General features: G+C 38.9%; 1 protein-coding gene across 2 annotated transcripts in view; it reads right to left on the bottom strand.

The window, feature by feature from the left end:
* Window positions 1-22,051, bottom strand: part of parp8 (poly(ADP-ribose) polymerase family member 8) — a 256,946-nt gene that overhangs the window by 28,873 nt on the left and 206,022 nt on the right. Inside the window, exons 12-16 of one of the 2 annotated variants that reach the window (XM_008102812.2) lie at window positions 20,366-20,491; window positions 18,041-18,605; window positions 12,833-12,889; window positions 12,635-12,730; window positions 111-203 (exon numbers count right to left, since the gene is read on the bottom strand). In XM_008102812.2, the coding sequence (XP_008101019.1) occupies window positions 111-203; window positions 12,635-12,730; window positions 12,833-12,889; window positions 18,041-18,605; window positions 20,366-20,491 (937 nt within the window). The remainder of the gene's footprint in view (window positions 1-110; window positions 204-12,634; window positions 12,731-12,832; window positions 12,890-18,040; window positions 18,606-20,365; window positions 20,492-22,051) is intronic. The other variant, XM_003216192.4, reaches the window with a different exon arrangement.

Genomic DNA, 22,051 nt, shown 5'->3' on the forward strand with positions numbered 1-22,051 from the left:
AGGTGTTGAATCCTAACCTCAAAATAGGTTCAGCAACAATTTTACTGGACTCTGTGGGAATTTTACAATCATGCAAAAGTCATTCAGTTGCTTGAATCATTTCACTTTACCTGAGCCCCTGTTGCTATTTCATCTGCAGCTTCATTCATCACTCCAAGAGTTTGGAAAGCAAAAACACATAGCTCCCGTTCACACACAGTTGGCTAAAACAAGAGAGGAAATAAAAAAGAATTTGTTTGATATTCATGATACACTTCATTGTTATGAACAAAAGGCTTGTCTATTGCAAGAAACCTCTATGTAAATACACGTAGTACAACATAAGCCCTATTTGATCATTCTCTTGCCATTAGGAATGTATTTCAACAACAGAAAGCAGAAAATTATGTTTTTGGATCACAAGTTTCAAGAATCAGTAGCCACAATGATCCATCAATTCAACTGTTGGATGTGGTGCCTAGGTTTGATTGGGGTTGTTGTCCAGCAGCATCTGGACAGAAAGTTACCCTCCAAATAGAACATGAGATATACTTATAATGAACATTTTCAGGTGTCTATAATTATCTCACCATCAATTAAATATATTGCTATTGCTCTTAAATACTATCATGAATAAAAACAACAACAAAGAAGGTAAAAAAAGGAACAGCGAAAGATGGTGCCCAGCCAAACCCACTCCAAACAGGGTGTAATTTCAAACAAAATCCTAAGATCTCCTATTTAAAGTTCAAAGCTGTTACTATTAAAAAGATACCTTGTGCTTACATCTCACTGTGGAACTACTACTGTCAGCAACAACAACTCCACACATTGTGTTGAATCTGAAGAAATTCTCTCAGTTGCTTCTAATAATAATAATAATAATAATAATAATAATAATAATAATAATAATATAAATCTTTATTTGTATACTGCTCTATCTCCCTGAAGGACAATTTCCAACATATAAGGCAAACATTCAATTGCCAGAAAGAAAACCATACAGGCAATACATCAACATAAACACATTCAACAATATAACACAAACAAATGTAACTTAATGAATCACAAGAACTGAAAACATCATAAAATGCTGAAATCCTGTTAAAACACACTAAAAATAGAAAATAAAAACATTAAAAACCCATTTCATTGTAGCTCCATCAGTAGAGGTTCAGCAAACCAATGACCAGGATTAGAAAATGAACGTGGCCAACTATAAAAGTGCTGAGCAAGGGACAGTGCAACAGCATATCAAAGGGCTGGGGAAATGGATGAAGTGTAGGATATAGTGCTATCTGGGCTTAAAGACTAATCATTCTCATAAATTTGCTAGAACATCCAGGTTTTCAGGTCCCTACAACAGGGGGACAGTGTGGGGGCTTGCCTAATCTCCCTGGGGAGTGTGTTCCAGAGATGGAGGCTACTACCAAGAAGGCCTTCTCCCTCATCACCACTAAGCATGCTTGTGATGGTGGTGGAAGCAAGAGGAGAACCTCCCCGGCAGATCTTAGAGCTTCTCACTGGTTAATATAAGAGCATTCCTTCACTAAGGGATTTCTTTCCTCTCTATTTGTTTCAGTGAAGGGAAACTGGGAAATGGCCTTGTTAGCATCATCACAACCTCTTTCATAAAGGGTAGTTGTGTTAAGTCTACTGCAACACATCTATCTATCTATCTATCTATCTATCTATCTATCGATACTACAACAAGGAGCTTTTTATTACCTTAAAGACTAATACATTTTATTTGACAAAAATATTCCCATTTCTAAAACTGTTTTGGAGTAGGCTGTATTTAATGGCCTTCCCTGAAAGCACAGAACTTCTAAATGCATAGTGCCACTGGTTTCTTTCTTTTTACAAAATATAGCAAGAGCGCCAACATCCTTTCAAGATTCCAGTTTTCTGCCACTTACAGAATGCAGGTTTTGCCAGGAACCCCCTGCTTAGCCTTTCATTGCAAGATATTCATGAAGATGTTTGCTCACACTAAGCTGACAAATCAATCTTGCTCTGCTCTGTAGGTCTCTTTCTCAGCAGACATTAAGAACAAGCAAAAACATGTGCAAATATGGTTTAAAACCAAGTATTAAACTATGTGAGAGATTTTCCTTTTTGAAATTGCTTTACCTAGCACACACTTGCCTCAACTGCTTTCCTTGCCACAGTACTTTTAGGGCTTTGTTTACAAAATCTTGTTTCTGCACGAAGACTATGAATCTGTGTGAAGAGTACAACAATGAAATAGTTTCACAGAGATTGCTTTAGAAGGGCCATCATCTTTCAAATCCAATACAACATCACTCATTTGATTTATCTCATGTGCTGTGTTACATTGAATTAGGCAGCAGATGAAGCCTAACACTATCCAATTCACCGTAGCATGGCACTCAAAACCAAAAGGGGGAAAGAAAACAGTGTTTATTACTTCCATCAGGTCTCCATCAGGTGCATATTGTAGGATGCAATAGGACTGGGGCTGCATTGCCTTCTTCAAGCTTATGTCAGCACATGCACCAAGATTCAAAAGGTACTCCAAGGGTCTTAATCCCACTACAAAAATGAAAAACACTAGGGAAAGTGCTATTTAGTATTACAAATGCATTTTCTCCATTTTGAAAAAGAAATGTGCGTGTCTTCTTATCTCATTAATAAAGATGATAATACCTCTAGGATGTTTCATACACATTCTTAGAGGAAAATAGTGTTCTTTTGTTGGTGACTACAATGCAGGTATGGGGAAAGGGGAAACTTGGTGGGCTTGCAAAAATGGGCCATCAGATACAAGAATTACAGTGGCCACATGTGGCCCACCTCTGCTGTAGGCACTGCAGATCACGGATTTGTCACCCCGTTTCACCCATAAATAAACTTCAGTGGTCCAGATGTGAAGGCTCACTCTGGATCTGCATGTGGCCAATGGGATTTTCTGTGGAAAAGTAATGGGTGGCAGAACTGGAACAGAACTAGACCACTATCTAGAAGGGCTTAGGACTAGGCAATGCAGCATATGCTTTCCACACATAATTTCAAGCCAATATATTCCCAATTAAAATATAGCAGGGGTCAGGAAAGGATCAGCCTCAGATAGCAAAGAGCTGTTGTTAGTCAACATAGATAATACTTAGCCACACTGATTGGGCTGACTCGCACATGAGGACTACCCATCACTTTTAGTACACTTCAGTACACACACTGCTAGGTTAGGGGTGTCAGGCTGAATATGGGATAGGATTCCTGTGCCTTTAATATCGAGACCTAAACAGAGCTGTTGACAACAATATGACCTAAAGATCTCTCATTCATTGTTGTTGCTGTTAAATGCCATCAAGTCAACTTACAGTGACCCTATGAATGAGAGACCTCCAAATCCCCCTATTATCAACCACTCTAATCAGGTCTTTCAGACTCGGATCTATGGCTTCCTCAAATGAATCTAGTCATCCAAAATTTGCCCTTCTTCTTTTTCTACTGCCTTTTACCTTATTAAGCACCATGACTTATTAAAGACTTTTTTAATAAGTCATGTGTTCTCTCTGTATGACCAAAGTTAAAGAACCTCATTTTGTAATCATGGCTTCGGGGGAGAGTTTGGGCTTGATTTGTTCTAGGACTCACTTAAAAGTAAAGGAGGGCTGTCCCATAGCTAACCAGACAACTTTGGTTCAAGCTGCCCATGATGCCACTCTCAAGCCCACCCCCATTAATTATATTCCAACAAACCAATAAAACAAATTTCTGGTAGACTGATCAATGATAACTTAGCTGAGACAGAAAGCACATGGAGATAGCCCAATCTGCATGCATCCCTATTCATCTCACCTGGACCAAAGAACTGTTTGATAGGCTGGCTAGGACCATGGGACTACTTACACAAGTCCCACCCCCAGTATCCCCATTCCCACTAGCGACCTTCCTGCTGGTTTACACAATTGTACATAGAAAGATTGGGATGTGAGAGCTGCCAACAATACAGACAGAAAAATTGGCAGTGTCCATATGATCTCCATTCAGCTTGAGTCCACATGTATTTATATCACTATATATATGGAGCTTACTTTTCCCAAGAGCTCAGAAAAGTTACTGTTTCAGACCACATCTTCCAGAATCTCCTAGCCAGACTTCTGCGCGTTTTAGTCCAAAAGCACAATTTTCCCAGCTCTGCCTTTATCATTTTTATCAAACAAGCACAATCCGTCTTAGCTTTGAAATCAGTACAAGATTGACAAACTAAAACATTGTATGTAGAGGGGCTCAGTAAGCAATCCTGGCGGGTGCTCTAGGCATGCAACATTTAGAGAGTGTGTGACGTTTGTTCAATGTCAGGCTCAGAGTGAGCACAGGCAGGCAAAATAACCCAGGCATGCAGGCACACTGTTAGCAAGATTGCTTTCTGAATTTATAGTTTCCTGATTCCCTCCCCATTAAACACAGCCACTCAAAGTATCATTTCCATCAGAGCAAGTGATCCAATTTATCCTTTCAGTTTCTCAACGCTTTTATGAAGCTCAAACGAAGAAATCTACAAAAGCCCTAATAAGGGTGGAACACTGACTAGCACTCCAAATTACTATTGATCTAAAAATAGTGTACAGAAAGAAATGCTAATCTCCCAGCAGGTATCATTAAAAGGGGGGCGGGGTAAAAAAGAAGAAACATTATCAATTTCCCAATTTCTAAGAAGATAATCAGCCTCATAGGAGTTTCCCTTTCTGCCTCAAAGCTCTGAGGATATTTCCTTCAAGAGTTTAACAGGGCAATCCTATACTAAAATGATTTCCCTAAGGAATTAGGGAGAAAAGATATGGATCTTTGTCTTTTTTCTTCCTCTCCGCTACTGAACAGAAATCATTCAAAGTTAACATTTTTTTGGTTTTGGGGAGGTGTGTGTCTGGAGTGGGAACAAATATTTTGCAAAATTTAATGAGACTGGTTAACATTTGCATGGGAAGATAAGACATTCCGTAGCTCAAAGTGGAGAACATGTGACCTTTAAGATACTGCTGTTATTTGATGCTTTCAAGTCATTTCTGACATATGGTCTTCAAGTGGTTTCTGACCAAGGCAAACAAGGGTTTTTTTGTTTGTTTGTTTTTTTGAAAAAATTTGTTCAGAAGGTGGCTGACTTTGCTTCCCTCTGAGGCTGAGGGAGTATGACCTGACCAGGATTATCCAGTAGGTTTCTATGACTGAGCAGGAATTTGAAACTGTGGTCGTCATAGTCATAAGCCAGTGCTCAAACCACTAACAATGGTAGATCTACACTGCATCACAACTCTCATTGATCAAAGCAAGTATAAAAGTGAAGGATGTTGAAAGTGGTCACCCAATAACATTTGATGGGCCATATATTGTTGGTGATGTTTACGCTGCATATGGGTGATGAAAGTTTTAGTCACAATGCAGTGTAACACACCTTGCTTTGGAGATATGGCTGTTTAATGCTCAGACGATTTCAGGAAAATACTGGCGAGCATAGTCATTACTTTTTCCATTTGTTCATGAGTACCTGGTTTGGTATTTGACATTAAAAATGGCTATTTATTGAATAGATTTGAAACAAAAACTTGGTCTCAATTTGAAAATTATGTAGCTAAAGTAAGTAGAACCACTGTGAGTTGGGCTAGTAGGTTTTAGAAAAAGGCAAACAAAAAATTAACAGGATTATGTTTTCCTCTTAAAGATGTGACAAATGGATAAAAAAAAAATCACACAACATGTTGGTGTTTCAAAATATATATCCTTGATCATTATAATGAGAAAGCAAAATATTCCTTATGTCAATCTTCAGGAATTCCTAGGAATTGAACAGGAATTTCAGAATGCTATCATGCAGAGCAATAAGGCATTTTTAAAAATTGCATATGAGTCTTGGAGCATCCTGCAGTACTAATCTATTTCCTCTTACCAGAAGTTTCAGAAAAGGCCCTGAGTACCTAAAAGCTGGAGGCTATGAATTCAAATGTAAAAGCTTTGATATTGGGTTTGCCTTTCCTTTTCACCTTCAAAGCATTGGGGGGGGGGGGGGGGAGCACAGTTTCAACAACAGTGGAGAAATGCTGCCTGGTTGCAACTTTTTGCAATAGAATACTTCACCCTCGAAAATAAGGGGAATAAAAGTGCAACAAAAAAAGCAGTCTACCATATCTCCCTTAAATGCCCCCTAGTCTCCTGTGCTTTGTAGCGAGGTTCTATATTTCATTCCAGAAGGAAGGAAGGAAGGAAGGAAGGAAGGAAGGAAGGAAGGAAGGAAGGAAGGAAGGAAGGAAGGAAGGAAATGGTGCAAGATGAATATCCCGTATCTCTTATCCAAAATGCTTGGTGCAGTAGTGTTTTGAATTTCAGATTTTTACTTGAATGGGACCCAGATCTAAACACGAAATTCATTAATGTTTAACATATACCTTATACACATTGCTCAAATTTCATACACACTATAACTGTAATATTTCAGCAGAGGGTTGGACTAGAATGAAATCATTATTTTATATCTGAAGATACCTCTAACAGTATAAATCTGTGATTCTATTATAAGCATGCAAGAGCTTGGATAATGAGCTTGGATAATGAGCATATCAATAAGCTTGGAAAATGATTCTTTATTAGGGCTACAGTTGGCCTCCTATTTGGCTTATCCAGGAGTCTTGGTGAGCAAGAGCCCCTAAAAGTAATTTTTCCAGTCTTTGAGCCAAACTTCAGCTCAAAAAAGTGATCACAAATTTTTAACAAAAAGATGAAGAGTGCTACCTAAAGAAGTTACAAAAATCCCCTGGTTTTGTTTTATTTTGTTTTAAAGCAGGCATCCAAAGGCTTGTTCTTTTTGCTGTATGGCTTCATGGCCACCAGCTTTTCTGCTTTGGCATCAACATACTTTGAGATTTCAGCACAAGGTGGCACCCTAGATAAAATTTCTCATTTTCTAGAGGAAAACATCTTTCTCTAGGCTATGCAATAATCTTTAAAGGACCATCAGAGTAGCTGGCTGCTGAGGCATACTGTCAAAAGAGTGAATAAATGTATTAATTTCAAAGATGCTTTTTCTCTAGGTACATTATGAAATAATATATGGAAGGCATTTGGTAAAAAGAAGACAGGATGAGGTGTCTTGTTTATTTGTTGTTGCTATGCTGTGTGCCTTCATGTTATTTCTGATTTATGGAAATCCTAAGGCAAACCTACCATGGTTTTATTCTTGTCAAGATTTGTTTAATGGAGATTTGCCATTGTCACTTTCTGGGGCTGAGAAACTATGACTTCCTTAACAACAATAAATACAAAACTGTAATTACATAAATGAAAGCACCTCTCCGATGTGCATCTTTAGTAAGACTTTCTGATTCCTTTCGCCATTTAATTTTCCCTTCCTTGCACAGATTGTAAGGATGGGTCTTGCGTGGAAGAAAGTGCCCAAGACTGTTGTATTCCCCAGCACTGTTTAAAGGGAAAATGCATTTGCCTTTTCTTTCTTGTAAAAGTCAAGTCTCAGGTCTTTGTCTTTAAAAATGCTTGGCTAAGCTAAAATCTGCTATATTTCTATTTTTAAAAATAGATAGAGATAACCAATTCCCCCCAATAACCTTTATTTGTGTGCTTGCTTATGTCCAGCTGTGGATTGTCTCCTCTTCAGTTCCTAATCTTCTTCATTGTTATTCTGGGACTCTTTTGAAGCTGTTTATCTAGAGGGAGATGGCAGCAGTAGCTAACAGGTCTTCTTAGCTATGTGCTAAGAAACTGAATGAGGAATCTGGGCTCCCTGAGGTTCCCCTCAAAGAGTCATGCCTGACGGGCAGAAACAAAATGAAAATATCTAAGAAGCTCTACTTGAATATAGATGGAAAGACAGTTGGGAGGGGGAACAAAGCTTCTACAGTAGGAAGTCTAGATTGGATATTAAATGCTAAATGCACCGATTTTAGCATATGTGTGTGCCAGCTGTTCTACCTAACCTTTCTCCTCCTCCTCCTGCTCCTCCTGGCCTGCGAAGTTTCACCTAACTTTTCACCTTATTTTGTGGCTCCAGACAAACCCTCATACCCCTACAAACAAAAGTCAATAGGTCATATTAAGTGGTCTATCAAGTTTCCCACGCTCATTACTGATCAGCAAAACCAGTGTCTTCTTTCTCTTATATTCTTTTTCTCTGTCTCTCTCCCTGCACACAAAAGGATAAATATACATATACAGTAGAGTCTCACTTATCCAACACTCGCTTATCCAACATTCTGGATTATCCAACACATTTTTGTAGTCACTGTTTTCAATACATTGTGATATTTTGGTGCTAAATTCGTAAATACAGTAATTACAACATAACATTACTGCGCATTGAACTACTTTTTCTGTCAAATTTGTTTGTAAACATGATGTTTTGGTGCTTAATTTGTAAAATCATAACCTAATTTGATGTGTAATAGGCTTTTCCTTAATCACTCCTTATTATCCAACATATTCGCTTATCCAACGTTCTGCTGGCCCGTTTATGTTGGATAAGTGAGACTCTACTGTACATACATACATGAGATGGAGCTTTCCAAGGTACATCTGTTTTCCACTATAACATGAATTACCATGTAGGACAGAGATGGGCAACTTTGGCAAGCTAGAAGTGGTTCTACAAGGACACAGTATATCAGGGCCGATGTGAAGTGTCAAACTCCAGATCACGCCCAGAATGGTCTTTACCAAAAGCCTTCAGGCCATTGCAAAGGTGGAAAGGAGCTCTGACTGTCCAGTGGTGCTAAACCCAGTTTGGTACCACTTCAGAATCACCTCTACTGCCCCCCTCCTATTCATGTTATAGTGGAAAACACTGGTCTGTTACTCACCAACTCATTAACTGGAGTGACATCAGCCTGGGTACCAAGGCAATGTAGTGGAGGAGGGAATCATCCTTTCCCACCTCCCTTCTTCAATTGCCCCTGCAGGCAGTCGATGTCATTCCAAGTGACACGCAACAGCACACTAGCCATTTCATGACTGGAGATTGCCGCTATGAAAAGAACATGAGGGAGATGGCAAGGGTGATTGCATCAATAGGGGAATAGCGTCTAGATCCAGGGAAGTTATGCTCCCCCTCTATTCTGCCTTGGTCAGACCACACCTGGAATACTGTGTCCAATTTTGGGCACCACAGTTGAAGGGAGACGTTGACAAGCTGGAAAGCGTCCAGAGGAGGGCGACTAAAATGATTAAGGGTTTGGAGAACAAGCCCTATGGGGAGCGGCTTAAAGAGCTGGGCATGTTTAGTCTGCAGAAGAGAAGGCTGAGAGGAGACATGATAGCCATGTACAAATACGTGAAGGGAAGTCATAGGGAGGAGGGAGCAAGCTTGTTTTCTGCTGCCCTGCAGACTAGGACACGGAACAATGGCTTCAAACTACAGGAAAGGAGATTCCACCTGAACATCAGGAAGAACTTCCTCACTGTGAGAGCTGTTCGACAGTGGAACTCTCTCCCCGGGGCCGTGGTGGAGGCTCCTTCTTTGGAGGCTTTTAAGCAGAGGCTGGATGGCCATCTGTCGGGGGTGCTTTGAATGCGATTTCCTGCTTCTTAGCAGGGGGTTGGACTGGATGGCCCATGAGGTCTCTTCCAACTCTACTATTCTATGATTCTATGATTCTATGATTCTATGATTGATAGCCACCCTACCCTGAGAAAAATGGGATGGCTTTGTAAACTGTTGTGCAGGTTTGCTCCAAGGTTTTGGTGAAACTCTGGAGCAACCCAACGCTTTTGTTAACACAGTTGAAGGCCATGTTCAAACAGTTCAGGGTTACATTAACACAAATCAGCTCTGTGTGCCATGTAGCCCCATAGCTTTCATTGTATCCTCTTTAGGGTTCATTGTCCATGTAGATGTGCTCCTGAAATCAAAAGCTCAAGGTTCACACCTTTTGGGGGGTTATAATCTTTTTAAAGGAAAAATACAAGCAGTCCCTGAGTTATAAACATCCAACTTACATACCAGTCCTAGTTACAAAAAGGGATGAGACAACAGAAAGTGAAAGGAAATCTAGCCCAAGGAAGGGAAATTCATGCCTGACTGAATGATCATGGGGAAAAGGTGTCTCCACTGAAGCTTTGTTACCAATCCTTGTTTTTATGAAAACTCAACATTTTCAAAATCCAATGGTCACAAGGAAAGAAAATGAGGTGAAATCTTCTGAACAGAAACACAGTCAATAAAACAAACATGTTAACATTTCCCTATGCTAACTAAAACTAAAAGAAATTGTTTTTGCTGGAGTTACACTAAAATGTACCTGTCCTGACTTACATAGAAATTCATTTGAAGAACAAACCTACAGAACCTATCCTGTTCATAACCTGGGAGCTGCCTATACCGACTATTATTGCTTATTTCATTAAATCTATTTTTATTTCATTATTTATTTACTTCTAATATTTTCATTCATTAAAATAATTGTGAAATAGATTAATAATAACTGAATTAATGGTTCACTGCTACTATAAAGTACGACCCCTTTAGTTGTGGGGTCTATACCCCAGTTTCATCTTTCTGCATCTGTCAAAACTCTGGGATATATTTTCCAGGTCCTTGGCATTTTTTTGGGATGCCTCCTATCTCTGTAGGAATTTTCTTCATCCTGCAATGTAACTCTGTAGTAACATCCAGTGGAAGTCATTCATTTCAGTAGGGTTCTCTAATATTCACATTTTCCTGTTTCCACAGTAAATTCAGGAATGTATCCCCACTGAATACAGGGTTCATAGTGTACTTAACCTGAGGATTTTTAATGTAATTCCTCATACCTAAGAACATGAGGCCACACAATAAGCAGCCTCCTCAATACAGCCAGAACTCTATGATTCTTGGTAGACTGATAGTTTGTGTCATTGAGAAGTGGACTTGGCTAGCCAAGAAGCGCTATGAAGCTTGGGAAGCTACTTTGATGAATTGTTTCTCTTTTGCAAGCCTCCACCACATTCATGGTAATTAATTGTTTTATCTCTTTAATTCACGGAGTCCCTTCTTCAATATCTGCTTCAATTTTACTTACTGGTGATTTGAGGAAGAAAGCTGTTAGCGTAAGCAATTAAAATAAGAGTTAAGGACCTGAATCTATTGGTGCTATTTTAATTCCTTACTCTCCTCATTGCCACTTGAAGTAAATCACCACACACACACACAGGTGGAGAGCACTTTACTGTATATGTGCTGTCACTAAGCTGCTATCAGACTTATGGTGGTAGGTTTTCTTCCTCTAAAAGCAGCTCAAAGTGAGATCTCGACTTCTCATATTTGAAATCTGATACTGTATCAACACCTGATACTGTGACAAACTTTAGCAATGGTAGAACATGATGCTGTATTGCAGTCGTAGGTGTCTTTTGTCCTCAGGAGCTTTATTGTCCCTAGATATGCTCAAAAGAAGCTGAGTGCCCCTCCAGAGAAGCCCAAAGTGCAGTATTTATCTTGGTTTTACCTGAGGCATCCAAACAATGCCTCCAGTAAAACCGAATTAATCCAGGGAAAACTGGGATTTCCCAGTTTGTTACATCTGGAAAAATCCAGAACTTAAGGTAAAGTCTGGATCTTTTCAGGTGAGAGCCCTCTGCAGTCCAGGGGGTCAATCCCCACAGCCATCCCAGTACTTTGGGCTTCTGGAGCCTGAAGGAGCAGGATGGCACCCACCCCTCCACCCAGCCCCCCATTTTCTTCTCAAAAACTTACAAAAGGGGCCTGCCGGTAGCACAGGCTCCTCTGCAGAGTACTCCTTATGCACAAAAATGATGTGCCGAGAGGTGGGGGGGGGGAGGGAAATGGGTATGTTTTTGAGGGAAAAATGGGGTGCTGGATATTACCCCAGGTCAACTTTTTGGTTGGCCCAGGATGGCATCTAGCCATGCCGCAAGGAAAAGCCCAGTGTTTGGATTGGGGATGGAGACAGCAAATTGGGATGAACTGACTTATTTTAACCCAGTTCCTCCTGGGTTTTTGGGCAGTGTAGAAGGGCTCTGAGAGCTGGTATGGGTAATGGGCCACACTCTCCATATATTATAATGTAAGGGAAAACATTTTGCTCTATAATTATTGTTGTTGTTGTTTCTTGGATCCATTTTACATGACCTCAGGTATATAGGTATATAAAATAAGGTATAAGAATCAGACTTGTACTGATAACAAATTAGCATTTGCAATGCTTGCTAAACAGGCTGATTTTCCTTTCTATGGAGGAAAGCTGAAGGTGTTTGTTTTTTTGGATTTTTTTTGCAAAGTCCATTGTAAACTCTGTCCCTTGTTGCTAAATGAATAAAACAACCACTAGATATGATTAATAAAATGTTTGCTTTTGCCAAATTTTGGAGACCCTGGCATTAAGTTAAGGGGTCCCCATTTTGGGTCAGGACTCACAGTTTAAGAAGCAGTGGACTAGACCATCTCACTAGTTCTTCTAACTCAGGCATGGGCAAACTTCAGCCCTCCAGGTGTTTTTGACTTCAACTCCCAGCAATGTCAGCTTACCGGCTGTTAGGAATTGTGGGAGTTGAAGTCTAAAATAACCACAGAGCCAAAGTTTGCCCATGTCTGTTCTAAATCTATAGTATAATAATTTTTCTGAATACTTAAGAGCACGCAGACATACAATACAACAACGGACATAGTTTAATTCCAAGTTCATTGGCTTACCCTCAACATAGGGCCATTCTGGAACACATGTGGTTCATCACAAACAACACAGTATTCATTCAACACTGGTATCCGCTGCTCAGCAAACTCAATTGTCTGAGGAAAATGAAAAGGAGAATAACACAATCTGCTTAAAATAATTAACAAGCAGCTCAATCTCCTGCATGTTTCTGAAACAAAGGCAGCACTGTCTCCTACCTGCACAAGGAAGCCATGGTCTCTTACTGGAACAGATTTTGCACCGTAAGTCGGCTGCTTTTTTAAAAAAGAGAGAAAGAAAAATATTAGAAATTGAATCAGGGTATGTGAGGACATTGGCCATACTACCATCAGAAATTGGAAAAGCCATGAAATTGTCAGGTTGTTTGCATTTGGAATGCTATTTAGTTTTCATAGGCCACATAATTGAAAACCATCTGCTATTTTATTGGTTTCCACCTGTTTTTGAAAAGATAACCAAACAAACACCTTCATTTTTAGGAGTAAATGCAATAACATCTCATTTTAAAAACCATGCTTCCATGTACATAGATATTCAAATCCCAAGTGAGCCCTAACACCAATACTGATCAGGGCTAGACTTCCAGTGCCAATTTTCATATTGATATAGAGGATCAGCAAGGCAATTGTACCAACATCTGCTATTAAACAACTCAGGGGGAAAGTACATGCTTAGAATGCACAAAGTACTCAATTCAGTCCTTTCTATTCCAGTTAAGCCGGAAAAGTCTGTGGCCCTTTGGGTGTTGCTGAACTACAAATTCTGTCATTGTTGGCCACTGACTGTACTGGATGGGGCAGATGGGGGTTAGAGTTCAACAATATTCAGAAGACATGGGCTGATTATGAATAAGCAGTTCTTGGTAAACAGCTCTGCTGAAAACTCTAGAGAAAGCACAGTCTGCTTAGAGCTTGGTGGAGTTGTTTTTTGGATTACAACCCCCAGAATTCTTTTGCAGGTTAATTCTGGGAATTGTAGTCCAAAAACGTATTGTCTTTTCTCTGCATCCAGATTTATATCACAATGGGACAGCCAAACCAGTATCTTGATTTACAATAGAATAGTTATTGGGTTTCTAACTTCATTCTTCATTCTGACACTGATATCAGAGGTAACAAAAGAAGAGAATGATCTTAACCATCCTAACCATCTAACAACCATGGATGGGCAATCAATTCATTTTTTTATCAGAGCTTTTACCAAACAGCATAACTTCCAAATGTGGAAGAAAACAAATTGAAAGATTTTGTCACCACTGCCTATAGCAAAAATATATAAAGGTTAAAACAACCAAACAAACAAGCTGGAAAAGGAAATCAGGAACCAATATGCCAGTTACCTTGAAGAAAGGGATGTGGTAATGTTTGCACAAGTTATGTATGCACACATTCATATGTATGAGATGAGTTTAGAAAGTGTCTGCTGGCTAATCAGGTCTTAAATGCTATTGGGATGAGAACATAAGAAGGTGCCTTATATTGAGTCAGACCATTTGCTCACTTAGCCCTATATTTACTGACGTGAGTAATTCTGCAGATCTCTTTCTCATCTCCATCTTGAGATCCCTAACATTCCCTGGTGGTTTCCTACCCAAGCACTAACTGCTCAGTATCAAAAATCAGACAACTTCAGGTGTGCTCATGGTATTATATTGGAAGTAGAATTGCACAGGTACTAAACAGCCAAATATTGGGACCATCTATTGAGTTGTGCCATGACTATTGCTCCTTAAACTGGAGGATTTTGCCTAGCTTCCTTTGAGCCGTAACCAGTGTTAAGGACTTAAGACTATCAACATTCTAAAAGTAACCAGCAACAGAACACTTTACTAAATATGGACATTTTTGACCCAAAAATCAAAATTCAATTGAAGATAAATCATCAACAGGAGGGGCAGAGAATGTCTGTTGTCATCACCAGCCCTCTGGCATGCAAAAGGACCCAAGGACTTCCAGAAGTAGCTCTCTTCTTGTATTCATTTAGTCCCTAGGGCTGTGCTCAGGCACATTCTTTTCCTATTATAAGACTATTCTGACTCCACTGGGCACTTGAGGGCAGCTGAAACATGTCAAAGATGTCATCCTTAGAAACTGGGCAAATAGAGCCATGTCTGTAAGTCTCCAGCTCTTTTTTCTGCACTAGAAGCAATGACAATATGTGAGATACAGGTTACTTCCTTGCATAATTTCATTCAAAGTACCCATGACAGCACAGGCCAGGGTTATACCAGTATATTATGTCACTCAAAGACATGCAGTCAAATAGGTTCTAACCATTTGATGTTTTACATTTGATTTCCTCCTCTGTCTATTCAAGTGAGGTTCTGCAGTTAGTACACGTGCCTTGAGAACATAAATTTATTGCATCTTTGTTTATAATATTATGCACTCATATCTGTCAGTTCATTTCTCACCTCTTGATTGCTGAAATATTACTAACTTTAGTGTTTTCAAATCTATATGAACCACTATGAATGCATGACCACTTTCAATGTAAAGAATATTCTCAGCCTTAAAAAGAAAAAACAGTCTCAACACATCAATCACTGCAAGACTTCACATTTTAGGACTTTTTTGTGGAAAAATGTCAAACTACCCCATCGGAATATGCCCCTAATAACTATAAAATCATTTGGCAAAGGTTTTCAATTGGTTTGGAAGGCTGCAGGAGTGATGGTAGAAAAGAAAAATTCCACCATGCTGGAGATTATCTGAGAGCATGATATTTCATTTAAGCAATTGGTATGTTGCAGATCTGATAACGTTCCTATGGAAATCTTCAACCTTCCATTCTGGAATTGGGTGTAAGACCGTGGTGATCTATACTGTGTTCTTTATGACACAAAACCATTCATAAAAACCTTCAGATCATACCCTCAAATATTGTGAAAAGCATTTTCAAAAATAAGGGAACATATCCAAGTAACAGTTTACCGTATATACTCGAGTATAAGCCGACCCGAATATAAGCCGAGGCACCTAATTTTACCACAAAAAACTGGGAAAACTTATTGACTCGAGAATAAGCCGAGGGTGGGACATGCAGCAGCTACTGGTAAATTTCAAAAATAAAATTAGATACCAGTAAAATTACATTAATTGAGGCATCAGTGGGTTAAATGTTTTGAATATTTACTGTATTTCAAAGAAAAACAGTAAACTAACTCTATAAGTGGAAAAGCAACAATAACTTTATAATAATAATAATCATCATCATCATCAACAGCTTCATTTGTACCCTACCCTATCTCTCTCCCCCTGGGGACTCAGGCCAGCTTCCAACATAGTAACAGGCAAACATATAATGCCGACATAAACAATGCAGGGCTAGATATAGATCTATCATTATATATACTAATTTCACATGTGTATTTCCCCCTGAAACCTTTGCAAATCCTCTCTCTATGTGCATTTTCCTCCTGCAATATTTCCAAGCCCTATTTATGCGCATTTTCCTTCTGCATTTGCAAACATATGAGGGTAAAATTCATATAAAATTCATATATAAAATTAATGTATACATATAGGAACAGATATACAGGTACATGGAAATCTCTAGTTATCTATATTTACATAGGATTTGCAAAGACCTGTAAACATATGAGGGGAAAATTCATATATTAATGTATTTGTAGGGGGAACACCTATATAAATATTTAGAAGCTTTGGGGCATTCATTTACCCAAGGAAGAAATGCAAGCAAAGTCCCCTTAAAAACAACTTTGTCTTCTTTTCTCCTGCCCTTTCCCACCTCTTTTCTTTCTCCCTTTTTCAAACTCTAAAAGTAGCCAGAAAAGGCTTTTTAAAACTTCTCTCCCCCTCCTAAAAACCCCCACCCCATTTTTGTTTCCTTAGGAATAAAAAGAAATACACACCTTCTGTTGCTCTCTTTTCCCTTCTTTCCTCCCTTTGGACTCAAATGTTCTTGCAATAATAGTAGTAGTAGTAATAATAATAGTAATAGTAATGAATCATGCAAATTTGCAAGAATATCTTTTTTTCTCCCCCTTCTACCCATGCAATCTGGCTTGCAATGGTTTCTCTTAGACTCCTTTCGCTTTTGAAAACATTTGCTTCTTGTCTCTGTCTCTCTCTCTCAAAAAAAAATAAGATAACCAGCCTGGAAGGAAGCGAAGAAGGGAGGTTTTGGAAAAGAAAATATACTGTGGCCTCCAGGCTCCGCTGCTGGCTTGACCTTGACCCGAATATAAGCCGTGGGAGGCTTTTTCAGCTCATAAATAAGGGTTGAAAAACTCGGCTTATCTTCGAGTATATACGGTAAGTGGAATCTGCAATATTTTCTGTGGCTACAAGCAATCTCTGATTTAAAATCAGAACATTTCACTGACTTTAGTGGAAATATCTGAGGCATGGGTGGTGAACCATAGTTTCCATCTGGCCCGAGACAACACCCTGTTCCCCATAACACTGTCATTTGTTGGTTTCACAGCCTTTTTTTTTCAAGAGTTAGGAAAATGCCTTTCACAGCTGTAAGAATTTACCCATAAGACTGACCAAGCAGATCGGTGATGGGATCTAGTCAGCCGCAACTGAAAATGATGTATGTATTTTCACACTTCACAGTACCTACTGCCTACACTGTGTTGATAGTGAATCTTTTCAAGACAAAGTCTGTGCAAATTTTTTAAAAAAGAGACTTCATGATAGGGGATCTGAAGAAGTTATTGCTCAATAGGCCTTACAAAATCAATTCTCACACAATTGCTCCATAACATATACTGTGTCTGTAAATTATTTCAACAAAACACAAAAGTAATACTGACACTAATGCACATATTTCAACCTTTTCTAAAATAATTCAAATTACTTTGGTTAAATACAACTTTTAAATGTTTTTTCCCATTATAAAAGTCTGGAATGCTTGCCCCAAGAAGACCCCCTAATTTCAGAGAGTTTTCTTAAGCAACTAACCTTTTTTTAAAAAAAATTCCTATTCCTTTTTCTGAAATATAACTTGTATCACCTGGCATTCATTTCTGTTATCCCATCCAGATACTAACCAGAACTGAATCTGTTTAGCTTTCAAAATCAGACAGGATCTGCTGCCTTTACACCTCATCCTAAGATTTACTAACAATTAAGTGCTAGAAACTGAAATGTGTTGGCATTCTTGGACCCACTCTTATAGCTTTGTCCCTGCCAAATTCTGGAATGTGTGCTCTCCAAATGTCTCTGAAATCAAATTTGATCCTTGAGCTGAAAGAAATTCTCCACTTCTGAGGAATTAAAAATGAGTGATGGGCACTGTATGAAGAAGCGCCTAAACAAAAGAACATTTTTACACATATAAAACAATTTCCATTCCTGTTTGGATGAGATGTTTAACCAATTCAATAAAATGCAGGAAGAACAAAATAAGCCTTCAAAGCAAAACTGCTTACGCACAGCAGATTGTGATGGTGAGGATGAGGATGGTGTTAAGATACCAATAAGCCCTGAGGTAAGCGAGAGCCTCCTGCCCTCTGCTATCGTGGGTTCCTTGAAAAGCTCCATTTTAGATGACTTGGGGACACTGGAGTACGTCTTGCTGAGCAACTTGTGGTTCTTCAGCCCATCTAATTCATCCATCCTAAGATTACTGGAATAAGACCTGCTTAAAAGTTTGTGGGGCTTCAAAGTACTGTTGTGCTCACATCGAGTATCCCCAGAGCATGGCCTACTCAACAGTTTGTGGGGCTTAAGAGTGATACACTCCTCTTGCTTGATGGCAGCTGAGCAAGAATGGTTCAAGAGTTTATGTGACTTAATGGTCATTGTGTGTTCAGCCCTGGGGTCGCTGGATAGTGAGCGACCAAAAGTCCTGTGAGATTTGGTGATGCACGCATCCTCAGCTTTAACTGTGCTCGAGCAAGTCCTTCTCAGCAACTTGTGGGTTTTTGAAATGCCATCTTGCTCTGGTTTTAGTTTTGATTTGTTTTTCCCACAGCCTGGTGGAGGATAACTTGGCGACCTTAAAAACAAGACAGAGAAAAAATAAACAGTACTGCTTCCTCTAGCAAAAAATACAAACATATTCTTACAAATCAGCAGAAAGTTGAGATATGGTGTCCATATCTCATTAAACATGCTGAAAACTACCTCCACCCCCTGAAAGGAATGAGAAGATTTTAAAACATAAACAAAGGAGGCAGTGGTGTCAGAAATGTGAGATATTAGAGCCATACTGGAGCACCTGATGGTCATACTTTGACTATTTTTACCATACAGGGAAAGATGCTTAACGTGCAAATATGTCTGTGCATGCTTTCTAGGGATGCCAGAGTAAAATAAGAGATGGCTCTTCAATTGTTTGTGTAGACAATGGGATTTTGACAGCTGTTGTCTTGAAAGCAGGTAACAAACAACAGTTGATGAAATGTCAACACCTACACACCCATTAAATGAACAAAAGCCTCTGACAAACTAAATGCATTCAATTGCAATAAGAGCAGGCTGATTCCTCAAAATCTGAGGATCACTCATGTAAGCATAGTCAAAGACCAAAAATTGACAGAAACACAATGGTTCACCTTCTATCACCTGAACAACTGAAGAACCTGCTCTCAGATATAGGTTCATATAATGCACATACTGTCAGCCAACATGACTATTAAAATGATAACATTTAGAGGGGAAGAAACTGTGCTTCAATTACATTTTTCTTCTGTAGACCTTGCTAATTAATTTGTCATATGAATGATTTACAATGCTTTCAATAAACCTTATAGCTTTTATTCTAAAGCTTGTATGACCCAGTGAGAATACCAAATCCTTTTGTTTAATGACTGATACTCAGAAGACACTATTAATTGAAGGCCATTAATTAATTGATAATATTACATGAATCTACTTATAGAGGAAAGAAGCGCTAAATCAAGAAACAATCTTTGAAAAATGGTGCACGTTGTTGCTCTTGCTCTAGAAAAGGGTGGGGTGCTTTTCCACCAGTGCATTTCAGCAGGCCTCAAGTTACATATTTGGCCACTATTTTGGTAAATCCTCAGCCAATGTGTTAGATTTGTTTTGTGTTTTTGGGGCAGTTTGGTGGGCTTTGGAGGGTCAGGCGAAGCCCACTTTGAAGGCAAAAGGTCATAAAAAAATAAGCCCATTTAAAAAAAGAAAATAGTCTGGTGATTTGAGAGGGCCAAACTTTGCCTACCATTGTTTGCAGAAGAACTGCAATGTCAAAAAAGAGGGTGAAAGATGAACAAACTATAGAGCTGGAAAGGACCTCCTGGACCACTCAAGCACTTGGTCAAGGCAAGATCTCCAGCTACAACATCCCCAGCAGGTAGCTGCCTAGAGTCTATTTCAAGAGTTAAAAGAATACCTTTCACAGCTCTATACATTCTCTCATAAGATTGACCAAGCAGATCAATGGGATTGATCAATGATGGGATCTAATCAGTCACATCTGAAAATGGTATACATATTGGGGTTGTTGTATGTCTTTTTTCTTGCTTCAGAGTGTCTGCCACCTGTATTGTGCTGTGAGTTGAACTTAGCAATGCAAAATCTGTGCAAAATCTTTGAAAGAGATGGCAAGATGGTGATCTGAAGATGCCTCACACAACTGACATAAGATATTGCTCCATAACATATCTTGTGCCTGTAAATTATTCCAACACTGAAATATATACTAGTGACCTCTCCATATTTCATTCCTTCACTAAAATAATAGAGAATACATTGTTCAAATACAACTGCAATCCTTTTTATGCCACTCATTACCTGCGCAGAGTAGAAAAGATGTGCAGGGGAGATTTCACTTTCTTCTCTGACAGTTTTTTGTTGTGCGTACTGTTTGATTTTTCTTTGCCATTTTTCCATTGCTGCGTAACAAATGTTTGCATGATTCTGAAGATTAAGATAATGACAGAGACATAGTGAATACTGTTTTCAACATCCCAATCTGTTGAGAGGATGAAACTCTCAAGAGACCGATTTTTGACATCATACATCATTTTTACAAAAGTTTATCTCATTTTGACCATTCCTTCAAAAATATTTCTTGTTCATGCTTTTCTAATACTGAGTAGAGGTGTGCAATTTGGCCAAAAGACATGCTGTTTTGGAGTGCATTGTCAGCTGACCCCTCATTCCGTTAACAGGAAGTTACTCGAATGGGGAAAGGTTTTCCCATTTTCATTCTGCAAAAGTTTGGTCCATTGGCTACTATGGAAAACTTTAAAGGGTCAGTCCTCAGCCATTTTAAAGCCTATCTGTATGAAACCTACCTCAGTTTTAGACCCCGTTTACAACTGCAGGCCTGTCAAGTTTCAAAAAAATTCACCAATCTACTAATTTTTTAGAATCATTTTAAGTTTTAACAATAACATTTTAAAAAATAAAACAAACTGCAAGAGAGGGTTCTGGTAATTGTAGTTGCTGGTTATGTCCATTCTCAGCCAATCAAACCATGGACACAACCAGGCTTTTTATTGGCTGAGAAACAGAAAGAGAAAACAAAATTCAACTCCCATCATGCTCCGAGATGAACTTTTCAATGCCCTCCATTTGTGAAGACTGTAATGGTCCATCACACTGGCATATATCACCAACATGGACCTATCAGGATTCCAACGGACAGGCTCTAATCTTTTATACTAACCTAAGGCACTTTTGGGGGGATGACAGAGAACACTATTTCTGACATGAGAAAAAGTTGCTCTGCTGCTCTGCTGACTCCAAATAAGCTCAAGAGTTTGGAAAGCAGCATTCTCTTCTGACATACGATTTCATTGTTGTTTCTATTGCCATCATAGAACCTTGCAATTACTTTATCACATATTCTTTTGCAACTACCATTGAATATTTGCCGGCTTTAGCACAGCTGCCGTGTATATGTTCTGTGATCCGCCCTCTGGGGTGAGATGGGCGGGACAGAAATGCTGTATATAGATAAATAAATAAATGTATTTATTATTTATTTATTTCCAGCATTTATACCCCACCCTTCTCACCCGGGGGGACTCAGGGCGGCTTACAACAGTTGGCAACATTTAATGCCAAGAACATGATAATAAAACAAAAACAGTACATACAATCAATTAAAACTATAAAAATACATCATTAAAATACATTATAAATAAAGGAAAGGGCTAACACAGCTGTAATATTTGTTTTGCTGTCTGTTGTGTCCTGGTTCAGAAGATTTCATTTCACTCTCATTTCCTGTGAGAACAGGATTTTGAAAAATTTAGGTTGTCATGGAAACAAGGATTGGTGATAAAGCTTCAGTGGTGACACCTTTTTCCCCATGCTAACTCTTACAAGAGATAATTTCCCTTCCCAGGGGTTGATTTCCTCTCACTTTCTGTTTTCTCACCCTTTTTGTAACTAGGACTCGTATGTAAGTCAAATGTTTTTAACTCAGGGGCTGCCTGTACACATATTGGGATTGAAAAAATGCTGGCT

Source organism: Anolis carolinensis, chromosome 2 (genome assembly GCF_035594765.1).
Source record: "Anolis carolinensis isolate JA03-04 chromosome 2, rAnoCar3.1.pri, whole genome shotgun sequence".
NCBI classification, from domain to species: Eukaryota; Metazoa; Chordata; class Lepidosauria; order Squamata; family Dactyloidae; genus Anolis; species Anolis carolinensis.